Source organism: Eptesicus fuscus, chromosome 2 (genome assembly GCF_027574615.1).
Source record: "Eptesicus fuscus isolate TK198812 chromosome 2, DD_ASM_mEF_20220401, whole genome shotgun sequence".
Classification (NCBI taxonomy): Eukaryota; Metazoa; Chordata; class Mammalia; order Chiroptera; family Vespertilionidae; genus Eptesicus; species Eptesicus fuscus.
The window spans coordinates 58,011,025-58,037,057 of NC_072474.1; the positions used below are offsets into that span (position 1 = coordinate 58,011,025).

General features: G+C 44.4%; 1 protein-coding gene across 1 annotated transcript in view; it reads right to left on the reverse strand.

Moving 5' to 3' along the window:
• The window catches only part of MMRN1 (multimerin 1), a 53,451-nt gene that overhangs the window by 22,892 nt on the left and 4,526 nt on the right, over window positions 1–26,033 (reverse strand). Inside the window, exons 2-4 of the mRNA XM_028148240.2 lie at window positions 20,167–20,286; window positions 10,967–11,073; window positions 328–432 (exon numbers count right to left, since the gene is read on the reverse strand). Coding sequence (XP_028004041.2) covers window positions 328–432; window positions 10,967–11,073; window positions 20,167–20,286 — 332 coding nt within the window. The remainder of the gene's footprint in view (window positions 1–327; window positions 433–10,966; window positions 11,074–20,166; window positions 20,287–26,033) is intronic.

The window sequence follows — 26,033 nt, forward strand, 5'->3', positions numbered from 1 at the left end:
TCAAGCCATTCCCTCCATGTCAAGATTCTTCCATGATTGCACTCTTTGGAGGACAAAAGTTTGACTTTATTTTGGAAACATGTGGCAGCATTTTTGTTCTCCTTCTGTGTTTGCACACGGAGTAATTATACGTGGTCCCTTCAGGCAGGGAACCTGCACGTCCGCTAAAGATTCGCCCAACATACAGCACCAATAGAAAAGGGTTCCGAGGTATGTTAACGTGTCATCAACAGACATTTGACAGCCAAGTGATGTCTCGTTTGGAAGTTGTCCTAAATAGCATTGACAATAATTGGGTTAGGGATGATAGTTATTACAATCTGTGACCTGGATCCTGCTGCTGCTGTTGCCGCTGCTGCTCGGCTGTTTCTCCTCCAATAGCTGCGTGACTCTCAGCCTGGTTGGTGTGTATCAACTGCTGCTGTTCCTGGGCTAGACGGAAGCAGAAAAGGAGAGGAGAGAGAGTTAAACATTGGGGCCGCCTCATTTCCTTTTTCCAGTCCCGAGCAATAATGTGGCTGACATTCATTTTCCTGTCTACTGAAGCATGCCCGGACGATTGCAGAGTAAGCTGCTCCGCCCCCATCCACAGGGCAGGGTGCGACCTCGCTGATCTTGGAAGTGCAGGGCCCTAATTGTGCTCTGAAAAAGCATTCCAGTCTCCTTTCAGACGAACGTGGTTGGTAGTCTGGAGAAGCTGTAAGCTGGCAGGCATAAACTGCCTACATAATTGAGGAGACTTTAAAATCAGCTGTGCTAAAAGCCACAGCAGTTTTATAATTTTCTGCCACAGGCTGCATGTTCAACAATGCGATTTCCAACTGGTGTCTACTTGGAAATAAGGGAGAGCTACGATTCCTTACTGAAAGAATATCTGCTTCAAGTAGCAGGCCACTTAACTGCGTTTCCCCAGATTTTTAAGAAATACATAGGCTCAGAACATAAGAACTGCAAGTAAAAGTAAACTATTACAGAACACGTCTCAAGGGTGTCAACCTGCAAAATCAGTACAATTTCAGAAAATTGAAAGTCTTATAACATAAATCTCTCTGTTAAAAAATCACTTATATTTCCCATAAAGCAAATAATATTTTGAATGACAATATAAATTTTTTCATTGGGGAAAACAATTTAAAGGAAGACATTAAAATATTGACCATGTTAAGTAATGCCTGTCTGTAATTTTGAGACTTCTAATGAACTGATTTATTCATTGAAGTCTGCATATCAGACACGAGAAAACAAGTGTTTGGTGTCTGTACTTCTTCCCATGTGGAATTATGTACTAATGAAACCACCTCTGACACATGGTAATTATGCTCTCTAGGCCTACAACAATAATACTAAAGCATCTTCACTCCATAGAAAGTATAATATATTTGGTGTTAATTTTAACTAGTCTCTTATGTTAGATGGAATTTTGCATTGTTTTTTTCTCTTCAGAGCATTGAGCATTTCTCTTCTTGCACTGTAAATCAATGAATTTCCATTCATGTCCAAGGTTTATGTTTTTATTCTGTCCACCCCCTCACCCTGCTGTGTTATAGAAAGTCCTATATAATCGTTGATATATTTGGTTGAAGAAGGCAATCTACAGCTTGGGGAAAAGTGGACTTACTTGAGGGCTGTGGTATGTGGTGGAAAGTATTAATTTTCACCCAGCTGGAGTGGCTCAGTTGGTTGAGTGTTGTCCTGTGCATGGAAAGGTTGCTGGTTCAATTCCTGGTCAGGCAGGGCACCTACCTGGGTTGTGGGTTCTATCCCCTGTCGGGGCATGTACAGAAGGCAACCGATTGATGCTTCTCTCTCACACAGAAGTTTCTCTCTCTCTCTCTCTCTCTCTCTCTCTCTCTCTCTCTCAGCATGTCTTGTAGAACACATGATGAATGGAATTCCTATTGTAACAACATCTGAGAAATATTCCCAGAGCTAACAGCTTGCTGGTCCATGTTGTGCACCTTCAGTGTTTTAGCAGAATCAGCAAGCTGTTTGATTCTTACCTTAGTTTACTTATTAGTACATAATATTTTCCATAAATATTATTCAAGAATTTATAATAAATTATTAATATTTGTTAGTCTGGAACATCTTTTAATATACAAAATAACAACTGGATTGGTTATTAAGTGTTTGAATATGGCCCCTGACCCCTCCCACCCTATCCTCATAATCAAGAGGCAGATTGGTTTAGGTGTTAGTGACCCTTACTGAAGTGGAGTGACCTCAACAAAATCACAAGAATTTTACATAGGGTTTATTTCTACAGCCTCAAAATACTTTGCTAAAGCTTTATTACAAATAGTCAGGTATTGTTTTATATTGCATTGCTTTCTAATGAAATCAGGTCTCTTTATCTCACTCTTTACAAAGTATTGCATGTTGTCCTCTGATTGTGGAGATTACAACACTGCATATCATGTAGTTTCCTTCTGCATTAGAGGACTGGCAAAGCAGGGAATCACACACACACACACACACACACACACACACACACAAGACCATGTGAGCATTTTAAGTCTTCTAGAGTCATAGTTGAGTGGGGACAGTTTGTCCTCATAATTCTCTCTATGCCATGCAGTCCAGACAAGATCCTGAATATGCAAGACGTGGAAACAAACCTGGGTATAAGGTCAAGTGTCAAGAATAGAAAGGAGGTAAAAAAAGAGTTAAAGTCTAATTTTCTATTGACCTTAGGGTCAAAAGAATTTCAAATAATTTTACTTCATGTGATCTGGAAAAATGCTATTGCATTGCAAACAAGACAATAGAATGTGACAAACTGGAGTGAATCAGCAGATTAGAAATAACAGCTAAAAAGATTAGAAAAAATAAATCAATGACAAGTAACTTTCTTTAGAAAGAAATTGAAAGGGATAAAGAATAATATATAGAAGTATCAAGTGGAAGTCTTTAGTTTTTCTTGAACACTGATCTTTGGTGATTTACTCCATAATGTGGAAACATAATATACATGAAATAAGAAAAATTTTCTCCATAATTTTGTGAAATTTTAAAAAGATGAATTTAAAAGAAAATGTAATTGGAAAAATACTTTAAATATTGCATGACTAAAAAAACTAGTGTGATTGTGTGTGTGCACTAAATTTTCCATTTACTCTTAGCTATAGTGATTTTTAAATTTATTGTGATAGGAGGAAATAGCTGAGAAAATTGTACCGTATTTTCCGGCGTATAAGATGACTTTTTAACCCAGGAAAATCTTCTATACTCCCAGTTGTCTTATATGCCGGAAAATACGATACTCCTCAGGTAAAAAACAACAACAAACAATTAGTAAGCACCACACAAAGATCTTTGGATACAATTGTCATATGAACCTCTTTTCTCTGGAATTCATCGGATGGGGTCCCTGCCAACGCTGTTAAAAACTTTAAATGCCTGTTTAACAAATTCAATCCTTTACGTTATCTTTTTCTAGCTCTGTTTGTTGACTGGAGTTCAATACTTGCATTCATCCCAACTTATTGCATGGGATTTAGCTGGTGGAGATGTGCTGATAGAATCTCTGGCAGTGGAGTCAGTTACTGTCCTGTGATAAAGTTCCCATTTGATCGATGCACTTTATTTTTTTCATTTAGCAATCTTTCTGTCTTCCCATATGTATTCTCGACCACAAGAACTGCCACAGATTCTAGGTTTTCCAGGCAATCTATCTTATCTTGCACTTAAGCACAGACCTTTGTTTTGTCCCATAGGGCATCGATTTTTGTCTTTTTTTCTTGATCTTTTCTAAGAGATAGAAACTGAGACAAAAAAAGCATTTATTTATGCACTTTAGATTTTTTAAAAATTCAATATATTTTTTAAAAGGTTTCCTTTTTTTTTCCCTCTTCTCCCAATACAATTACTCTTTTTTTCCTTGCACTGTAAACTCTGACCTTGGTGGATTAATGACTTAGAGAAGCGAGCAAGGTCAGCAAGTGTCAAGAACAACAGCTTCCTTATTAGATCAATTTTATTTTCTTTCTTTTTAAAATTACACAAGTGTTATTTGTGGATGTTTTTCCCCAGGCCTTTGAGACATATGGAGGAAATTATGCCAACTTAGTAATGAGAAAGCTTGTTCTCTCTTCCTTAGGAACCTTCCTGTGTGGCTTGACAAGACCAGTGTCCAGCTGATCCTGCAATATGAAGTGAATGCTTGCATGGTAGAGTTCAGTGCATATATAAAGATTTACTGAGATTTAGTAGTTAAATTGATTAAGGCAGTTTGGAGGAACAAAGACTTTTTTGACAAAGTGCATCATAATTTTATTGAGCAATATGTTTGTAGGAGGCAATCTTCTTCCTCAAAGAGGAAAGTATTAGTCACTACTTGCAAGAATTAGATATGCAAAAATATAAGCATATGAGGTTTTTTCTGTTTTAAATATTATAACTCATTTCATATTAATTGAAGTGATATCCTACCTAATAATAGATAAGTATGCAAATTCACCGTACCTTCGCTATGCCCATGATTGGCCAGGAGGCACGGGGGGGCGGGACTCGGGGTGGCCGGGGTAGCTGATTGGGCCGGCAGGACGCTGAGCTGCGTTGCCAGCAGTGGCACGAGCTCAGCATCTGCGCCATGGCTGTGCTGCAGCACAGAAGGGGCCTCTGGGGCAGCGAGCTGACGTCCCACCACGCGGACCATCAAAAGTGGGGGAGCTGAGTACCTGTCTGCTCAGGCAGCAGGAGGCTTCTGAAAGGCCTGGTGCACCAGCAATTGAAAGGAAAGTGTGGGAGCTGGGTGCCTGTCCACTCAGGCACCAGCGAACAGGGACCCATCTCCCCGCGATCAAAAGCAAAAGCGTGGGAGCTGCGTGCCTGTCCACTCAGGCACCAGGCCTTTCAGAAGCCTCCGGCACCTGGTGCACCAGCGGACAGTCACCCAGCTCCCCGTGATCGAAAGGGAAAGTGTGTAGGGGACCCTACACGTGCATGATTCCATCATGCACTGGGCCTCTAATTTTAAAATAATCTTGTTGGAGAAGCCCCATTTAAAAAATGTTAATTACAATAGCTCTTACATAATTTATTGAATTATTTCACAGCATTTGTGAAATAAAACATTTTCATATATTCATAACATGTGGTAGGGATCAGTTTATTCCAATAACTGCATGACATATTTTAGAATATCTGTGATAGATTTTACCTATCCTATATAATAATAGATAAATATGCAAATTGACCATACCTCCGACACACCCACAAGCCACGCCCACAAGCCACGCCCACCATCCAATCAGAGCGAGCATGCAAATTAACCCAAACCAAGATGGCTACAGCCATAGAGAGCAAGGTTTCCTAGGTAATAGAGGAAGCCAAGCTTTCTGCCAGCCGTTGCAGGCCTAAGCCTCCACTCAAGCTACAAAGTTTCAATTATAGAAGGTAAACAAATTCAAACAAATGGCGACAGAATGGAGCTTGAGAGAGCAGGCCAGGGTTGCCGCCGGCAACAGGGGAAGCAAAGCTTTCCACACACCCTGGCTGGGCTCACCCACTTAAGGCAACAAAGTTTCAATTATAACCCCAACACAAATGGCTTCGGGCCTTGGAGGGAGCCCCAGGCTTAGCTCTGCTCCAGGCTACAAAGTTTCAATTGTAGAAGGAAAATAAATTCCAGATACCAGGGCCTCTGCTTGCATTGCCAGGGGGCGTGGCCGGCCTGCAAACCACCACAGGCCCCTCGCTCAGGCCGCCCCATGCCCCAAGGGAACCCCACCCTGATCAGGGACACCCTTCAGGGCAAACCAGCTGGCCCCCACCCCTGTACCAGGCCACTATCCTATCTAATGAAAGAGTACTATGCAGATTGATCATCACTGCAACACACAATATAGCTGCCCCCATGTGGTCAAAGATCCTGCCCCCATGTGGACACAGAATTGCCACCACAGCAGCAGGAGAGGGCAGTTAGGAGGCACCTGGCCTGCAAGGGAGGGCAGTTGAGAGGGACCAAGCCTGCAAGGGAGGGCAGTTGGAGGTGATCAACCCTGCAGGAGAGGGCAGTTAGGGGTGACCAGGCCGGCAGAGGAGGGAAGTTGGGGGCAAACAGGCTGGCAGCAGAGTGGTTATGGGGTGATCAGGCTGGCAGGCAGAAGCGGTTAGGGGCAATCAGGAAGGCAGGCAGGCAAGCAGTTGGGAGCCAGCAGTCCTGGATTGTGAGAGGGATGTCCGACTGCCTGTTTAGGCCCGATCCCACTGGGCAGTCGGACATCCCTTGAGGGGTCCCAGATTGGAGAGGGTACAGGCTGGGCTGAAGGACAATCCCCCTCCGTGCACGAATTTCGTGCACCGGGCCTCTAGTATATATATAAAAGCCTAAGCAACTGTTACGACCAGACAGGACGACTGGCCAGTAGCTATGATGCACACTGACCACCAGGGGGAAGATGCTCAGTGCAGAGCTGCCCCCTGGTGGTCAGTGTGCTCCCACAGCCAACCTCCCACAGCCAATCTCCCATGGCTGACGAACCTCTCACACTCCCTCTCCCCAGCCAGCTGGCCCTGATCAGCCCTGATCAGCCTCATCAGGACTGGATGAGATGGCCACAATCAGCCCCGATAGCCGGCCAGGCCGAAGGACCCCACCCATGCACGAATTTGTGCACAGGGCCTCTAGTATAAGCATAATTTTATCAAAAAGCTAATATGCAAAGTGTCTCCTCAGGAGTTCAACTGGGAGACCCAGAGTTCAATCGCTTGCTATGACATTGCGCTGACCACCGGAGGAAGCACAGAACATGGCAGGCGACCAGTGGTAGTGGCGGCGGAGCACTGAGGGAGTGAGGGAAGGAGGAGGCGGGGATGCGGGAGGTGGGGAACATGATCAGCCCCGATCCCGGCCAGGCCTAGGGACCTTACCCATACACTAATTTCGTGCACCAGGCTGCTAGTAATTTTATAAAAGACCTTTTTCCCCTTTTTACCTTTTTCCTGTGTAGAGGATCTGACTAAAGCTGACTGGATTATTTTTAACAGATTTGCAATGAAGTTTTTCTTTTCTCCTCTCTAATCTAACATTATTTGAACTTAAGTTTCTGTTCTTTGTGTCATTAGAGAAAGCCACAATGTCCTTATTCCACTTCAGAACATTTTAGAGACATCTACTGGAAAAGTACATTATTGCAAATTTTATAAAACTGGTTTAAAAAGTATGTTGTTAATGACATCTCAAAAACACATCTCAGGTATCATATTATAAAATTAGGTCCCTTTCTGACAAACTATTTGACCCTCAAAAAGGTATAACAAATGTAAAATATATTAAAACTATTTCATTGCCATTGGATTTGTTGCTCCTTTTTAAAACAAAGTTCTATTCACTTAGACTTTTAAAAAAAATTGGTTTTCTCTTGAAAGTATGATTAATATTTTTAATAAGCTAATCTAGAATTTGTTACCAGAATTTTGACATCTGAGTTACTTCAAAAAGAGCATGTGTGGAGTTCAGTAATATTATAAACAGCATGTTGCAGGGTAAGACACAGTAAGAGTTGCTCCCTTATTTTGAATCCTGACATTCCTTCCTAACAGATGGATCTATAGGGATAGAGGGGAAAAGAAAAAGAGGGGAGGAGGAGAAGTAAAAGAGTATAGTTGCTAGCAGCTCTAATTTATTCCTGACCAATTAATCTCTTTTATATCATTTAAGAGATCTTCCTCCTAGGATATAAACTTAAAGTTTTTATTTTTGTTTTATAAAATTTATTTTGCTTGTGAGGAGGAAACTTGTTGGGGAAGCAGGGATTTGTATAATGTATGCAGTATTTCACACATTTTCTCTGAATATTGTTTCTAAAATAATCTCCTGATGTGAAGGACTAGCACTGAAGTAATTATCATGGTAGTTACACAACCAAGTTATTCCAAACACTTCAGGGCTCTGAAGAGGTTTAAAGAATGAATCAGTCACACTGGTTATTCTTGCCATATTGGGGCAGCTTGTCATATAGACAGCATGGAGAGTGTTGTCAAAGGAAACGTGACAATTGTTTCTCCCATATAAGAATACAAGACTGTTGGCACATATATAAAGTGTGATAAAAAGGGAAGGGGGGACTTGACATGTAATTGGGTAGGAATCAGAAGGGAGGCAAAAACACACCCCAGGATAGATGAGATAATAAAGAATGGTTGAAGGGACAAGGGGACACAGTAGTTCTTGATACTACCAGTGCATCAATTGCACTAATAAAAAATTCAATAGCTTGTACTGCAATAAAACTGAAGAGTAGGATGGTCAGAATATTGTAGGGAGCAACCGTAGGTTCTTTTAGAATTGCAGTGATATTAGAATTAATTGTATGACAATCTCACATAAGGGGCCTATCAGCCATCAGAAAATTATTCCTATTCTAGATTTCAATAGAAAGAAGACCTCTCCACAGCAGCTTATCAGCAGCAGATACCTGAATTGTAAGTAATTCTAATTATAGTATTGTGACAGAAGGTCACAGTCAAAATGGTTCTGGGATATTTTGGTTAATGGGGATTCAAGGCAACAATTTATAAATCTAGTATTAAAGAAATCTATAAGCTGCTTCCATTTAGAACACAAGGTGTCATTAAACATTTAAAACTAAACTATTTGAATTTAATTTAAATATTTTATATAATACTTTGAGAAAAGGGGAATAACAGTGCATAGTAGATATTCAAAATTGTCTAGTCTTATTTCTTGTGTGTACATTTATAATGACAAAATTCTATGTGTTTTTTTTCCTCTTGGGTGTATTATTAATCTATATAAGTTAACCCTTGCAAAAACATGGACTTGAACTGTGTAGGCCCACTCATAAGTGGATTTTTTTCAATAAATATACAGCCGGCCCTCCATATCTCAGGGTTTTGCATCAGCAGATTCAACCAACCCAGCTGGAAAACAGTTTTTTTATGGGGGATTTTTCAGTGTTGTTACGGAGGGCTGAGCCATGTCCCGAAGAGTGGAGCCCAGTCATCAGTGGTTTGGAATTCACAGATGCTGAGGGCCCACAGTATACATTGCAATACTTCATTTTATAAAAGGGAGTTGAGCATCTGTGGATTTGGGTATCTCTGTGTGAGTCCTGTGACCAATCCTCCATGGAACTCAAAAGTTACATGTGGATTTTTTACTGTACAAGGTGCTAGCACCCCTAACTCCTGCATTGTTCAAAGGTCAGCTATAGTAGGCATAGAAAAACAAAGCCTAAAGCAACAGCAGTCCTTATCAGCTTAGGGGAACAGACTTTGCTTCCTGCCATATATCTACATCCAGCCCCTCTGTACAATGGGATGTGTAATGACATTCTAAATTTCCAGGAATGTATACTGTGAACAAACACTTGAATCTTTAAGAAATAATAATGGAATTAATATTCCTAACAAATCCTTCTTTATATAAGAGAAATACAAAAATAATCTTAGACTTCAGAAATATAATTCTAAATACTGCCCAGAACTTTCAGCCATCTGCCAAATCTACCTAATAAAAGAGTAACATGCTAACTGGCAGTACCTTCACGACGCCCACCAGCCAATTAGGAGTAAGTATGCAAATTAACCCAACAAAGATGGTGGGTTAATTTGCATAAGTAGGCGCTGAGTGGCCAGGGTGGGGCGGGATGCTTGAGTCATTGCCATGGTGATGACGCAGGTGTTCTGAACAACCCTAGCAACTCTTGGCCTCTGGGCAGCGTGGGAAGGCAGAAAGGTGGCTCCAGGTGGGAGCGAAGGCAGTGCCCACAGCCAGGGGAAGGAAGGCCTATTCTTGCATGAATCTTCGTGCATCGGGCCTCTAGTATAGACTATAAACAAATACGTTTTACCACTGTGAGCACATCTATGCACTCATGAAGTCCAAAGTCCTTTGAAAGCAGTATCATGCTTCATGCTTGGATTTTTTAAAGAATATCCTAAATTATCTTGTTTCCAACTATTTTGGTGCAGATACTTTGTTTAAAAGTTTATTTTACCTGATTATAAATGAAATACATATACATGTTATACTCTGAAAATGTATTAAATTTTTTTAACATCTCTGAAAGTCAGTCTAGACCCAGAACAAATAGCATTACAATGAAATTTCTCTTTAGATTCTCATTGAATTGGGCTAGAAAAACCATATGTAAGTAATATCTCTAACTAAACTGCAGGCGTCCTATAGCTTCTGTATAACAATTTTCTTTTTTTTTTAATATGAATCATAATGGTTTTTCCACACTTACATTAATTTTTAATCACAGTCTCCTACATGGCTGATTGAATTCCCCACCACTGCTAATGGGTTTTCTTGTAATATTCATTCATTTAAAATATGTATGCTGATACCATATCTTCTTTTTCAAAGGAAACCTGTTTAAAGCCATAAGCAAAATAATAGTCGCATGGATGTTAGGCCACAGCAGGCTACCATGTGTTTGATCAGCCTTGCTACCAGAAAACCCTTATAATCTCAGTTGAAAAAAATGGCTCCATTAAGATTTTTAAAAAGCAGAATAATTCATGCCGTATTTGTATATATTCTTTAAAACTGATTTTCATTTATAAAGACAATATTATTTAAAATAAATAAACTGGAAAAATAGAGGGTAGTGTTTTTCTTTTATTTTACATAGGGTCATGTCTAATGATAATTTTTTTAAGAATTGGGATTTCTGGTATTTTAATAAGGCATGTTTTTACAGCATATAGCTAAGAAAAAAAGCAAGATATTTAATGAGATCTCCATTCACCCATTATGTAAACCCAACATAAAAGTGAGGGGAGAATTTAAAAGACAGATTATGAGATTTTAGGGTACTATAATAGCTACAAGTTAGGGGGCACTGAAAAGGTAAGTTCTTATCGTTTGGTGAGATGTTAATCCACTGATTCAAAAGGGAAAATGCAACTCTTTTCTTCACTAGAATCAGTTGCTTATTCTTCAGAAGTTTATGCTTCTAATTGTTACTACAAAACTAACATTAGATGATACCTTTTAGCTGACATTTTGCTCCACTGAATCCAGGACAGCACTTCCATTCCAATGAGGTAACAATTTTATGTTGCATCCTGTAGACAGGATTTGATATCCTCTGAGATCTAGAGAGGAGAGCAATTGCAGGAAATGGGTTATTTGCCTCACGTTAAATTATCAGTTGGAATAATTAATGTAAAGCATTTGGGATGATTTCTGAAATATAATAAGCATTCAGTAAGCATTATCTGTTGTTATTATTATCATTACTATTATTAGTATATTTATCATTAATGTCAAACTTAGATTTCTTTAAACACATTAAAAATGTATTAAAGGTCATACTATTTGATATTTTAAATTTATGCCTATCATTACATTTCTAAAGATACTATAGCTTTTCCTTTTATAATGTGTTTCACTAAACCAATGTTAAAAGTTATTTTAATTCCAAATTTTAAATAGTTTATAAGGGCAATTTAGTTTTATTTCAATTCTCATTATTCCTTATATTGTTATAGTTAAAAGGATCCTTTTTACTCCTGATCAATAGCAAACAACTTACAACAAATTGGATATTAGTAATCTAATTGAAATTATGATAACCACTATGATTTTCAGCCTGAAATTTATCATTTCTCACATTTTTAAATCACACTATATATTATTTTGTTCATATAGTATTTCTCTCTGCGAGGGGGTGGGGAGAGAGGAAAAGATCTAACATGATAAAATATTTCTGAGAAGGAAACATGAAAGGGAATTCTCGAAACTATAACATTTCTAGAATCAATATAAATAGTGAATAATACACAATTGTAGGCTCAATGTATGTAAATGCAAGTCATAAAAAAAATTTGGCCATATTATTTTTATCCCCATGACTTCAATATTTAGTTAATATTTATCAAATGGGTCTATGAAATGGACCTTATTATTTTATTTAATTCTCATATAAGTTCTATAAGGAAAGTATTATTTTCCCAATTTGCTAATGAAGAAGCTGAGGAACAGAGAGATGAAATAATTTGCTCAAATTCCCATATCTAAAAGTAATCAAACTAGGGTTTTCACCCATGCTGTGTGGGTTAGCCTCCCTGGTATGATCTAGTGTTTGTCATATACAACTCGTTGGAAAGACTGTAGTCACTTTCATAAATAAACCCTTTATTATGTGGAGGAAATAACAGACTGGGCTTTGCTTTGGGAGACATAGATTTTAGTTTCTGCTGCAACAATGGTAATTCAAAATGTGTAAGGTTATTCCTCAATTTTTAGATGACTTCTAAGACTCCTTTTATCTCCAAAAGCAGGCTAATCATTTATTTCTGCTTATTTCAGTAAATTATATTCAGTAAATAACTTTGTCCAGTGAAATATCATCTCCAGTCCAGAAGCTAAAGCTAAATAGGAAGTAAGGCAGGTGGGAAAAGGACTCCTTTGAGTTTATAAGGATGAACTCAAGCAGTTAGCTGCATTACTGTCAGAGTCAATGTTCCCTGCTTTGGCAAACTGGATTTCTGCTGAATGCTGCTCAGATGGAATGAACAAGAAAGTGACAGACATTGCATTGGTACAGAAATAGTGAATAAATGGAGAGATCCATTCAAAGGTAGAGAAAGGTAAGAGATGAAAATAAAGATACATATTTCTGGTTCATTTAAAGAGATTTAAAAAGCTCACCTTGAACTCAGAAGGGCAGTATGATACATGTTTCTGTGGTAATATTTTCATTACTAAAGAATTAACCAGGCATTCTTTGTATCTCATGTCGACAAGGAAAGTGTCACAAAGGGAGTAGATGCTGAAAGCAGAACTGCAGCTCAGCTCTCCCAAATCCCTAAGATGTGCTTAGCTCTCTGGACCATGAACTGTAGCTATTCCTCAGGGACTGAGAAACACCTTGATTTTATGTATTCTTATTGCACACTGTTCCAGATTGCCGATGTGTCAGATTCATTGCCTGAGTTATTCGTATAACAATTTGCATAACATTAGCCATCATGACCTGAATAACAATGTTAGTTTTTATTGCACATTCTTCTGAAATATCCCCAGCTAAGCTACTTGTGACTGTATGAATTCAGGAAATTTATCAGTTACTCAGCCCCAGATATTAGAACAATTACATGTGTTTTTTAAAAAAATGAAAACTAAATAACATGTGTCATTAAAATAGACACAAAAAGAAAAGCCCCACAGAGCTGCTTTACTATGCGTAATTGCAATTGGTGGCCTGCCACATTGTGGGCTTCTCTCTAACCTATAATGAAAGGGAAATCCTACATTATAATAGAGAAACATGCAAATTGACCGCACCTCCGCTATGCCCATGATTGGGCCTGCGAGAGGCTGGGGGCGGGACTCCGGGTGGCCTATCTGGCCCTTGAGAAAACCAAGATGGCGGCGCCAAATCCTCTTAGTTCCGGGGCCCTGGGGAGCGATCGCGACGGGGGGCGTGGCCGGCACGGCCAGCAGCCTCCGGGGGGCCCTGGGGAGCGATCGCGACGGGGGGGGCGTGGCCGGCACGGCCAGCAGCCTCCCGGGGGCCCTGGGGAGCGATCGCGACGGGGGGGGCGTGGCCGGCACGGCCAGCAGCCTCCCGGGGGTCCTGGGGAGCGATCGCGACCCCGGGGGGCATGCCTGAGCACGGCCAGCAGCCTCCCAGGGGTCCTGGGGAGCGATCGTGACCTGGGGGGGCGTGGCCGGGCACGGCCAGCAGCCTCCCGGGGGCCCTGGGGAGCGATCGCGACGGGGGGGCGTGGCCGGCACGGCCAGCAGCCTCCGGGGGTCCTGGGGAGCGATCGCGACGGGGGGCGTGGCCGGCACGGCCAGCAGCCTCCGGGGGTCCTGGGGAGCGATCGCGACGGGGGGCGTGGCCGGCACGGCCAGCAGCCTCCCGGGGGGTCCCCGGCGGATCGCGACCCGGGGGGGCGTGGCCGGGCCCGGCCCGCAGCCTCCCGGGGGGCCTGGGGAGCGATCGCGCCCCGGGGGGGCGTGGCCGGGCACGGCCAGCAGCCTCCCCGGGGTCCTGGGGAGCGATCGCGCCCCGGGGGGGGCGTGGCTTGGCACGGCCAGCAGCCTCCCAGGGGTCCTGGGGAGCGATCGTGCCCCGGGGGGGCGTGGCCGGGCACGGCCAGCAGCCTCCCGGGGGCCCTGGGGAGCGATCGCAACCGGGGGTGGCGTGGCCGGCAGGGCTAGCAGCCTCTCGGAGGTCCTGGGGAGTGATCGTGACCCGGGGGGGCGTGGCCGAGCACGGCCAGCAGCCTCCCGGGGGTCCTGGGGAGCGATCGCGACGGGGGGGGGGGGGGGGGGGGCGTGGCCGGCACGGCCAGCAGCCTCCGGGGGTCCTGGGGAGCGATCGCGACGGGGGCGTGGCCGGGCACGGCCAGCAGCCTCCCGGAGGTCCTGGGGAGCGATCGCGCCCCGGGGGGGCGTGGCTTGGCACGGCCAGCAGCCTCCCAGGGGTCCTGGGGAGCGATCGTGCCCCGGGGGGGCGTGGCCGGGCACGGCCAGCAGCCTCCCGGGGGCCCTGGGGAGCGATCGCAACCGGGGGTGGCGTGGCCGGCAGGGCTAGCAGCCTCTCGGAGGTCCTGGGGAGTGATCGTGACCCGGGGGGGCGTGGCCGAGCACGGCCAGCAGCCTCCCGGGGGCCCTGGGGAGCGATCGCGACGGGGGGGGGGGGGGCGTGGCCGGCACGGCCAGCAGCCTCCGGGGGTCCTGGGGAGCGATCGCGACGGGGGCGTGGCCGGGCACGGCCAGCAGCCTCCCGGAGGTCCTGGGGAGCGATCGCGCCCCGGGGGGGCGTGGCTTGGCACGGCCAGCAGCCTCCCGGGGGCCCTGGGGAGCGATCGCAACCGGGGGTGGCGTGGCCGGCAGGGCTAGCAGCCTCTCGGAGGTCCTGGGGAGTGATCGTGACCCGGGGGGGCGTGGCCGAGCACGGCCAGCAGCCTCCCGGGGGCCCTGGGGAGCGATCGCGACGGGGGGGGGGGGTGGGGGGGGGGGGGTGGGGGGGGGCGTGGCCGGCACGGCCAGCAGCCTCCGGGGGTCCTGGGGAGCGATCGCGACGGGGGCGTGGCCGGGCACGGCCAGCAGCCTCCCGGAGGTCCTGGGGAGTGATCGCGACGGGGGGCGTGGCCGGGCACGGCCAGCAGCCTCCCGGGGGTCCTGGGGAGCGATCGCGATGGGGGGGGGCGTGGCCGGCACGGCCAGCAGCCTCCCGGGGGTCCTGGGGAGCGATCGCGACGGGGGGCGTGGCCGGGCACAGCCAGAAGCCTCCTGGGGGTCCGGGGCCTGATCAGGGACCCGGGGGCGTGCCCGGGCCCAGCCAGCTGCTCCAGGGCCCGGGTTCCTGGGCGATTGCCACCCTGGCCTAAATGGCTGGTGCTGAGAGGGATCAATGGGGCCAGTGGAAGGAGCAGGTGGTAGTTGACCACCGAGGCCATCTGCAGCAGCCGGATGCAGAGCTGGGGTCCACGTTCTCCAGGTTGGCCTCCGTGGGGCCCGTGTCGCACCCATAGTAGCCGAGTGGGCATGCTGGCATAGTAGCCCCAGCATGAGGCCAGCTTCCCAAGCCAGGCTGCGGAGGGAGGGAGGGCCGCTGGGCTGGGAGCACTCCCCCACCCCAGTGGACAGGGCACAGAGAGCGAGCAGCAGAGAGCTACTAGCGGTGGTGGGTGTGGTGGCCTGGCTTCCAAGGGGCTGGCTTTAGCTGCTGTGGCCTGCGCTGAGGTGGCTGGTGGTGGGGGCAACTGCGTGGGCGCATCCGAGGCTGGGGCACTGGGAGACGTGGGACTGCAGCCCAGAAAGCGAGGCTCTGGAGGACCTGGTCACCGACCCCCGGCATTGAAGCCGCCTCCTACAAGATGTATCCTAGCCTAGGTGTGTGGGAAGCAGGTTCAGGAACCTCTCCCTTTGCGGCGCCAGAGCCCAGGCCTGCCAGCACCCCAGAGGAGACCCCTGCCAGGATCGGGGGCTTGACCAGTCTCTAAACCAGGACGGCCATTAGCCCAGGCCTGCCAGCACCCCAGAGGAGACCCCCACCAGGATCAGGGGCGTGACCAGCCTCTAAACCGCCCGCAGCCCTAGCCCAGGCCTGCCAGCACCCCAGAGGAGACCCCTACCAGGATTGGGGTCATGGCCAGCCTTCAAACTGTGGCGGCCCCTAGCCCAAGGAGGCCTCCTGGCCGAGGACGCCTGAGTCTGTTCTTGACCTAGGGCCGGGCTCTCCCCACAAGGGACTCAGAAGCCACCAGAGTCTAACTGCCAGTCTCTGGGAGTGCATCCACTGTCCACCAAAAAGTAGGGCCATCAAACCATTCAGTCTCAGTGCAGGCACAGGTCCGTGGCTGACGGGGTGGAGGCCAGACCAAAACAAAACAGCAGAAACACCCTGCCCACCTGGGCGGGTACTGCTGTAGTCCACGTGGCCTGGGCAGTGTAGAAAGCGCTACCTTCTCCCAGGTCCTGTGCTGGCACCGCCGCCTCGCTCACCCTCAAGCCCCCCTGAGTCCTGACAGCAAAGTGTGGGGGGCATTCTGCAGGAGTTGTGCCGTTCTGGGTGCTTTTGCCCAAAGACACACTTTGGGATGAATTCAGAGCCACATCTCATTTCCCATGAGACTGGAAGAACCATGTAAAAGGATTTTGACAAAAGCTTTCCACATCTCTGTTTATTCTTTTGAATCCATAAAACGACCTTAAAAAAAGCATCCGGGCCACCTAAGAAAGAATGCACTTTCTGGCCAGAACACGCAGGATTCTTTTGCCCAACAGGTTAAAGGGAGCAGAGCTGGCACAGTGGGAATGGCCCTGGTGCCCTATGAGGAGACCGGGGGAATGGGGTTGTCGAAATTCCATAAGCCTCTTGCCACCTTCTCTTTTGCAAACCACACCATCCAGATCCACCAGGACTGGAGGCAACTGGGAATCACAGCCGTGATTTGGGACATGGTGAGCAAATCTTGAGGGGCCTCTGAAAACATCTGCAACTGATTATAAGACTGGTCTTTATTTAAAAAGAAATAAAAGAACAGCTTTGTTGAGATATAACCCATATACTGTACATGTCACCTAAAGTGTACAATGAACTGGTTTTTTAAAGTAAATTCAGAGTGGTACAACCATCACCATGCTCAATTTTTAAATATCTTCATGACCCATCCCCTCCAAAAAAAACTTCTACCCATTGGAATCACTTTCCTGATCATCTTCCCCAAAATAGATTGCACTTTAAAGGTGGGTAAAGGAAAGTTGAGGGAAGTTAAAACACTGCACAAAGGATATTGTAAGATGACAAAGCCCAAAGTGAAGATCATGTGTTTTCTTTAAAAAATATATATTTTTAAAATTTCAGAAAGGGAGAGGGAGAGAGAGAGATAGAAACATCAATGATAAGAATCACTGATCAACCGAAACCGGTTTGGCTCAGTGGATAGAGCGTCGGTCTGCGGACTGGAAGGTCCCAGGTTCGATTCCGGTTAAGGGCATGTACATTGGTTGCTGGCACATATCCCGGTGGGGGGTGTGCAGGAAGCAGCTGGTCGATGTTTCTCTCTCATCGATGTTTCTAGCTCTCTATCCCTCTCCCTTCCTCTCTGTGAAAAATCAATAAAATATATTAAAAAAAAAAAAAAAGAATCACTGATCAGCTGCCGCTCACAGGCCCCCTACTGGGGATTGAGCCCGAAACCCAGTGCCCCTGATCAGAATCAAACCTGGACTCTTCAGTCCACAGGCCGATGCTCTCTCCATTAAGCCAAACTGACCAGGGCCATGTGTTTTCTTCAAGTTCTGCGTGGTTGTAATGGTCCCCAAATCTATACTAATAAAAGGGTAATATGCTAATTAGAGTGGTTGTCTTCCGGACATCTTTCCAGACAAAGCTGCAGTGGCTACAAAGGCCAAGGCTCAGGCAGCCATAACCAGCTGCAGTGGCAGCAGCATTGGGGTTATGGGGGTGGTGCCTCCAGAGGGAGGCCAGACGGGGGGCCAAGGCACAGGCAGTTTGGGGTGATCAGGCTGATAGGGGAGGGCAAGGTAGGGGCAATCAGGCTGGCAGGAGATCAAGGTAGGGGCAAGCAGGCAGGCAGACAGTGGGGTTAGGGACAATCAGGCAGGCAGGCAGATGAGTGGTTAGGAGCCAGCGGTTCCGGATTGTGAGAGGGATGTCCTACTGCTGGAAGTTGGACATCCCCTGAGGGGTCCCAGATTGAAGAGGGTGCAGATTGGGCTGAGGGGCACCCCCCCACCCCCCCAGTGCACGAATTTCGTGCACCGGGCCTCTAGTTATCAATAAACCTTTAAAGCTGTGTGTGAATTTCATAAGGAAATAAAGGCTAGGATTGTTGATAAGGTTACAGAATGAAGGTAATAGTAGTAAAAGTAGAAACAAGCATGAGAGTTAACATTTATTGAAGACTAGAGGCCCAGTGCACAAAATTCATGCACGGAGGGGGGGGTCCTCAGCCTGCCTGCACCCTCTCCAATCTGGGACCCCTTGGAGGATGTCTGACTGGCAGTCAGACATCCCGCTCGCAATCCAGGATGACTGGATCCTAAACCCTCACTTGCCTGCCTGCCTGATCACCCCTAACCCCTCTGCCTTCCTGCCTGATCACCCCTAACCCCTCTAACTGCCAGCCTGATCACCCCTACCTTGCCCCCCCTGCTGGCCTGATCGCCCCTACCTTGGCCCCTGCCTGCCAGATCTCCCCTAACCTCTCTGTCTGCCTGCCTGATAGCCCCTAACTGCCTCTGCCTGCCTGCCTGATCGCCCCCAACTGCCCTCCTCTGCCAGCCTGATCTTGCCCCCAACTGCCCTCCCCTGCAGGCCTGATATCACCCCCAACTGCCCTCCCCTGCCAGACTGATTGCCCCTAACTGCCTCTGCCTCGGCCCCCACCACCATGGCTTTGTCCGGAAGGAAGACGGACATCTGGAAGATGGCTGGTTGACCCAGTCTAATTAGCATATTATCCTTTTATTAGTATAGATAGATTATACAGGAAAGGATGCTTAAATGGTGGGGGCGGGGGGAACCTTTTTCAGCAGGAGGAGATGCTCTTTGCAGACAAAAATACATAATCCCTGTATCTGGAATGATAGCCAGCCATATGCACTATACTGCCAAACCAGTCATTAAAAAATTGAATCACTTTCTTACACCTTACACCAAACCGCTGTTGCCCTTAAAACCCCTCCTCAGCCCCCACCTTAGGTTTTGCCTTTGCACTTCACCCACATTTGGCTCTGATTGGTCGGTTTCTATGCCAGTCAGCATCAAAAGCCCTGCCTCCTAGGCAGCCATTGGCTCCTCGCAATTCACCCAGATTTGGTTCTGATTGGTCAGTTTCTATGCCAGTCAGCATCTCCGGGCCTATCTCTGGGCCTGATCATAGAGGCGGGGCTGATCAGCAGCCACCCCAGGCTGCTGGCAAGTGGGCTGAACTGCTGACCTCTGGGAGAGATAGATAGGCTTGGCTGCTGGAGAGGACTGGAGAGAGAAGCAGGGTCTAATCGCCCTGCTTCTCTCTCTGGGCCTCGCCAACAGCCATTGCCACTGCTGATCAGCCCTGCCTCTCTCTCTCTCCCAGAGGTCAGCAGTTCAGTCTGCTTGCCTGCTACGTGCAAAGCCTGGTGTTCGGTCCAGGCTGCTGGCGAGTGGGCTGAACTGCTGACCTCTTGGAGAGAGAGAGAGGTGGGGCTGATCAGCAGTGGCAATGGCTGTTGGCGAGGCCCGGAGAGAGAAGCAGGGTGATTAGACCCTGCTTCTCTCTCCAGGCCTTGCCAGCAACGAAGCCTATCTATCTCTCCCAGAGGTCAACAGTTCAGCCCGCTTGCCAGCAGCCGCTGCCGCTGCTGATCAGCCCTGCCTCTCTCTCTCCCCGAGAGGTCAGCAGTTCAGCCTGCTCACCTGCTGTGTGCGCAGCCTGGCGTTTGGTCGAGCCTCCGGTCATTGTGGATGTTACAACCCTGGTTCTTTATATACTATATAGATACTAGTATAAGTATATCCCTGCATTATCTCACATACTATACTAGTAAAAACACACCCATATAGGCAAGTATTAGCAGTATCTGCATTTCACTTATCCATGATCATACATATACTAGTAATTTAATGTGATTATACATATGATGATTAACTTTCTCCATATATTCCAGGCCATACACAATTTTGATGCAAGCAATTACTATTTTCAAGAACCATTACATACCTCTGGGGACAGAACCCACTGCTCCAGCCACAAGGCCCTTTCCCACTTGGAATGTGAGTGACTTGGTTGTCCAGTATCACTGTGGGAGATAATCTGGTGTGTACATAAGCACACCAATTCCTAAGGAAGAGATCATTTTTGTTAGGAAAAAATCATTGTCAAAGAATTCCTTTTATCAAAATTATTTTCATAGAACTATATCTATTTCTGTGCTAGTACAGAAGATCAGATAACTTAAAATATTGATGTCTAGCTTTAAAATATCTGGAGAGGATAGAAAACGCATTTGTTACTGCATTGCTGTACTCATGGAAAGTAAAGGAACACTGTAAGATCAAAGTAAATTAAGAGTAAATCAGAAGTAAATCCAAAACCTGTGTTGTTTGGCTGTAAGCTAAGTCAAAATCCAAGATTGCTCTTATGGCAAGTACCAATATTAAGACCAAGATTGGAGATTCAGACCTAAATTCATTACCTCTATATCGTAATGTGTAGTAAGACAGAAGTAAAGAAATAAATGGTGTAAGGATCAAAAAGAGGAAAAAAAATAACTCTTTTTGCAGATGATATGACTATGAATAAAGAAAAAATGAAATAGTCTAGATGCAAATGATTACAATTAATAAAAGAGTTCAGCAATGTGGGTAAGATCAACATAAACATTGTTATAATTAATGAAAAGTTTAGCCACATCTTTAAGATCAGTTACAGGTCAATGTACCAATAACAAAATTTTAAAAAATACTGTTTATAGTAGCAAAAATAATAACATTACCGTGTTACATCCAACAAAAATTGTGAGATTTAATATACAAATATTGTAAGCTTTATTGAAAAGCCTGAAAAAAATCCAGTACCTTATGTTCACTGACTGGAAGAGCCAATGTAAAGATATCAATTCTCATCAATTTACTCTATAGAATCAATTCATTTTTAAGCAAACCTTAGTTCGATACAAGTAAATAAGCTTATTATATAATTTCTTATGAAATAAACTAAAACATAAATTCCAGAAATTTCTGACTGTGGCCACAACAAAAGCACCAGATTTACCTTCCCTTGGTAAAAACTATAATGCTGGACAAGGTATATCTATATATATAAAAGCCTAAGCGACCGGCCAACCAGCCAACCATACAACTGGTAACTATGACACACACTGAAACCAGAGGGCAGATGCTCAATGCACAGGCATGGAAACATGGAACAGACTGATGAATCTCAGAGGGAAGGGGTAGGAGGGAGGGCGGGAAGAGATTAACCAAAGATCTTATATGCATACTAGAGGCCCGTGGTGGGGTCCCTCAGCCTGGCCTGTGGAGATCAGGCCGAAACCGGCAGTCCGACATCCCCGGAGGGGTCCCATATTGCGAGAGGGCACAGGCAGGGCCTCTAGTATAACAATATTTTTCAGGTGTTGGACAAAGACAACACAGTGATAGGATTCTTGAGAGAAAGGGACACACATGCATGATTTGAACTCCATATTCAATCTAATTTCCTGCCTGGGAACAGTTTTCAAATTGCAACTTTGGGTAAACACTAAAAGAAAGATAATACAGGGTGAAGAAAGCAGAGCTCTGAGTGTGGGGCTGCTGAGGTGGTTAGAATATGTGGGAAAAGTTGAATGAAACAAGGGGACAGGTCATTTTAAAGGTCAACCTTGGGGTCCTCTTGCATCTTGGGCTGAATACCAAGCTGTGCTTGAAAAGAGTAGGAAAAGAGGGAGCAGCCTCATTCCTGGTTGCAATACCAGTTATTTTATCATAAAAATATCCTATAGCAAACTAGAGAAAGTCCTCAATAATTACAGGTTGAATGAATCATTGGATATATCTGTTTTTTCTTCTCCTTTTCCATTTCGAGTATTTTTCCATTGTAAATATGTGTCTTGTTACATTTAATTTATATTTTTCCCTCTCATCTAAGACTTTGGTTTGTTCCCCCCCCCCCCGCCCTCCTGGAGAGCAGAGCTGATTTACAAAACGTAGTACTGAAGGAAATGTTATATGACTGTGAAATCAAACCACTACAAGTGCAAATCAGTATGAGATGAGATGTATGTCTCTAAATCAGTATTAAAAAATCTATTCCGCTTAAAAATAAAAATAATGAAAAGAATGCAGAAATCAACCTGAATGTTAAAGAGGGAACCCAATTTTCCAGGGTAAAGCAACTAAAGTTAGTAATCATCTGCTTTGGAATATTTAGGCTTCTTAGGACCAAATGGGCTTCTACAAATAAAGCTGACTCAGTCATTCACCTTTCTAAGACAGATACATTAAGCACCATCTATCTTATTGTGCAAGGTTGCTTTGAATGAAAAGTTTAAAAATTCAGTTCTATGAAGACATAAAAAGACACTGGCACATTTTGTTAAAGTATGGCAGTACTTTCAAAAATAATGTGAAACAAAGAACTGGCAAAAGCAAGATATAAAAAGGAGAAAGATTTAAAATTAAGAGAAACACATAAAGGCATATTTTAAAAACTTAGATTCCTCATGCAAATCCACTGTTTATCTTAATTACAGCAAACGATGAACTTCAACAGATGCACAGTTGTATGTCATAAGAACATTAGCTGAATGACTACTGAGACTGGAATATGAGGCAGGAAAAATACAAGTACCACTAATTGTACATATTCTGGGTTTTGAAAATGATAGATAGATGATAGATGATAGATGATAGATAGATAGATAGATAGATAGATAGATAGATAGATAGATCATTTATGAGAATAAATAACAGGGTCACCAGCTATTAAAATTCAAAGTAATAAAACAATCTCAAGACTACTAGTAAAATAGCTGAGTAGGCAAAAAGCATAGCAGCAGATTGCTCATGGCCCGGCAATCTCTGGTCTGGTGTAAAATGGAAGAATTATCCATAGAACCCCTGGTGTGACTTGTAATTAGGTTTATGCTATGATGTTAAAAATGGAAATACAATTTTAAAATCAAATTATCAAAAAATATGTTTAAAAATAGAAAATTAAGCATGGTAAAGTAGTGACAGACAGAATAAGATAAATGTAATGATCCTAGACAAGCATTTTGCTTAAATCTAGAAATCCTTTGTCCTTTTCCAATCGGATTATGTGCATGGAGAGCAGGTACTTTGAAGTGGTTAGCTTCCCATGGGGTCGTAACCCTCCAAGCAGCAGACTGTATCTGGGATTCTCTTTATGGGTAATAACACCATTGCTTTTGTGCAGCAACATGTACTGAAAAAAAGCTTGTATTGATTCTTTGATTTTTCCAAGTTAATAGGTAAAAGGTCTTTTTTTTTCCCCCTAGGGAAAAGCAGACATCTTTGGTTATTTACGAACATGAGCCTACTTTGCAGAAATACAAAATAGGGGGCAGAAAAAGGAGTCAAATCTGACTTATCCAATGTGAAGTCCTGTGGATAATGAACTAAGAGAAGCATTATAAATACACAATCTACTATATTTTTGATTGACACATTTTAGAAACCCCAAAATATCTTACATGTATAAGTAACCACTTTAAAATTATTCAGTACAATCTTTTTCACAAATTCGTTTTATTTTTACCTAATTTTCTTTTTCTGTTTCTTTCCCCCAAACTGTGAATTCAACATATTCAGGGACACTGCAAGCTGCTTCTATTCCAGGAGGTGGCAGGCTTTCCCAGTATCAGACCACGAAGCCTGGGGAAAGGCTGGCTAAGAGGCTGTGATGCTTAATCCTATACATAATCCTGTTGTTTCTAAAAATTGACTCTTTTACCAGTTTCCCTTAAATAACACATTTTAAAATAGTATTTTCATATTAAAAAACAGGTGTGGAAATACAAAAAAAAAAAATCTCATTTAATTACCTGCACTAAATACTTGTTAAATTCTAGCACGTTTACTTATATATTCAGTAGCAATTTACTGAGTAGAAATGTCAAGGGAATAAAATAAAAGGAAACAATGAGAAAAATTAAGATACAGCTTATACTCTGTTAGTATTAGTTTTCACTGTTGATAATACAGTGTAGCATTTATTATTCAAGGAAATAAAAAATAATATTTAATATAATGGTATGGTGTATGGTTCTCTTTTTACAGCATGTGAGAATAATTCCCTTTGGATGCTAATAGGCTTGACAATAATTTCACAAACTACACATGCTATAAATTGAATATTGTGTCCCTCCTCATATGTTGAAATTCATAAGTGCCCAATATGATAGACTTAGAAGTGGGAGTTTGGGAGATGATTAGGTCATGAGGCCACTCCTTCATGACGGGATCGATCCCCTTATAAAAGAGGCCCTAGAGATACCCCTCACTCTTCCACCATAGAGGTTACAATGAAAAGTTTGGAACCTGGAAAAGGCTCTCACCCAACAATGCTGGCAACCTGACCTCAGACTTGCAGCTTCCGGAACCGTGAGAAATAAATGTCTGTTGTTTGTAAGCCACTCAGTGTGTTATTTTGTTACAGCAGCCTGAATGGACTAAGACAACAGATAAATTTTATTGATCAGACTAGAGGCCCAGTGCACAAAATTCATGCATGGGTGGGTGGGGGGGGGGGAGGTGTATCCCTCAGCCCAGCCTGCACCTTCTCCAAACTGGGACCCCTCAAGGGATGTCCGACTACCTGTTTAGGCCCGATTCCACCGGGATTGGGCCTAAACAGGCAGTCGAACATCCCTCTCACAATCCAGGACTCCCGACTCCCAACCCCTCTCCTGCCTGCCAGCCTGATCACCCCCTAACCACTCCCCTGCCAGCCTGATTGACACCTAACTGCTCCCCTGCTGGCCCGATGGCCCCTAACTGCCCTCCCTTGCTGGCCTGATTGCCCCCAACTACCCTCCCCTGCTGGCCTGGTCCCCCCCAACTGACCTCCCCTGCAGGCCTGGTCTTCCCCAACTGACCTCCCCTGCAGGCCTTGTCCCTCCCAACTGCCCTCCCCTGCAGGCCTGGTCCCTCCCAACTGCCTTCCCCTGCAGGCCTGGTCCCTCCCAACTGCCCTCCCCTGCAGGCCTGGTTCCTCCCAACTGTCTTCTCCTGCTGGCCATCTTGTGGAGGCCATCTTGTGTCCACATGGGGGTGGCCATCTTGTGTGTTGGAGTTATGATCAATTTGCATATTACCTCTTTATTATATAGGCTTTTTCATATCTACATGTAGTCTAATAAAAGACTTGTAGAACTTATAATTTTACATATTATACTAGAAGTCATAATTCATTTAACTTAAGCCACTTGTACATACAGCAAAATATGTAGCTTGTATTAAAAAGAATAAATAAATGAAATTCTAAAAGAACCCAAGTTATTAAACTCAGCAAATAAAATATTTATGTTGTTTCATATTCAACTTTTATTTTCCTTCTGGCCCTTTCATTAACTTTTTACCATATTTACAACCATTCTGTATATAAAATAAAACAACCAATAAAAAAGTGGAAAACTCTCTGGGCTAGCCCTGGTTTTTGCCCCCTCTCTCTTGTCCTATTTATTAAAAAAAAAAAAGAAAGAAAGAAAGAAGAAAAAAAAATATACACAATAAAACCTTCACAATTGAGTGTGCATATTTCTATATTTCCCAAATTCATATCTCTAGTGGACATCTCTTCTAAACTCCAAGTACATTCACAATCCATAGAATTCTGTTGAGTTCTTTCTAAGTGCCTGGCACTGAAGTAAGCAGTGAATAGATAGTAAATAAGAAAGGCAAGGTTCCTATTTTTATGGGATGTATGTTCTACTGTTAAAAGACATAAAATATACAACTGTTTACATACATAGACCCAATAATTTTAAATAGCGCTATGAAAAAAATAAGGGTGATAAAATAAGGATGGCAACTTTACACTGAGTAGTCAGCAAGGTCTCTGAT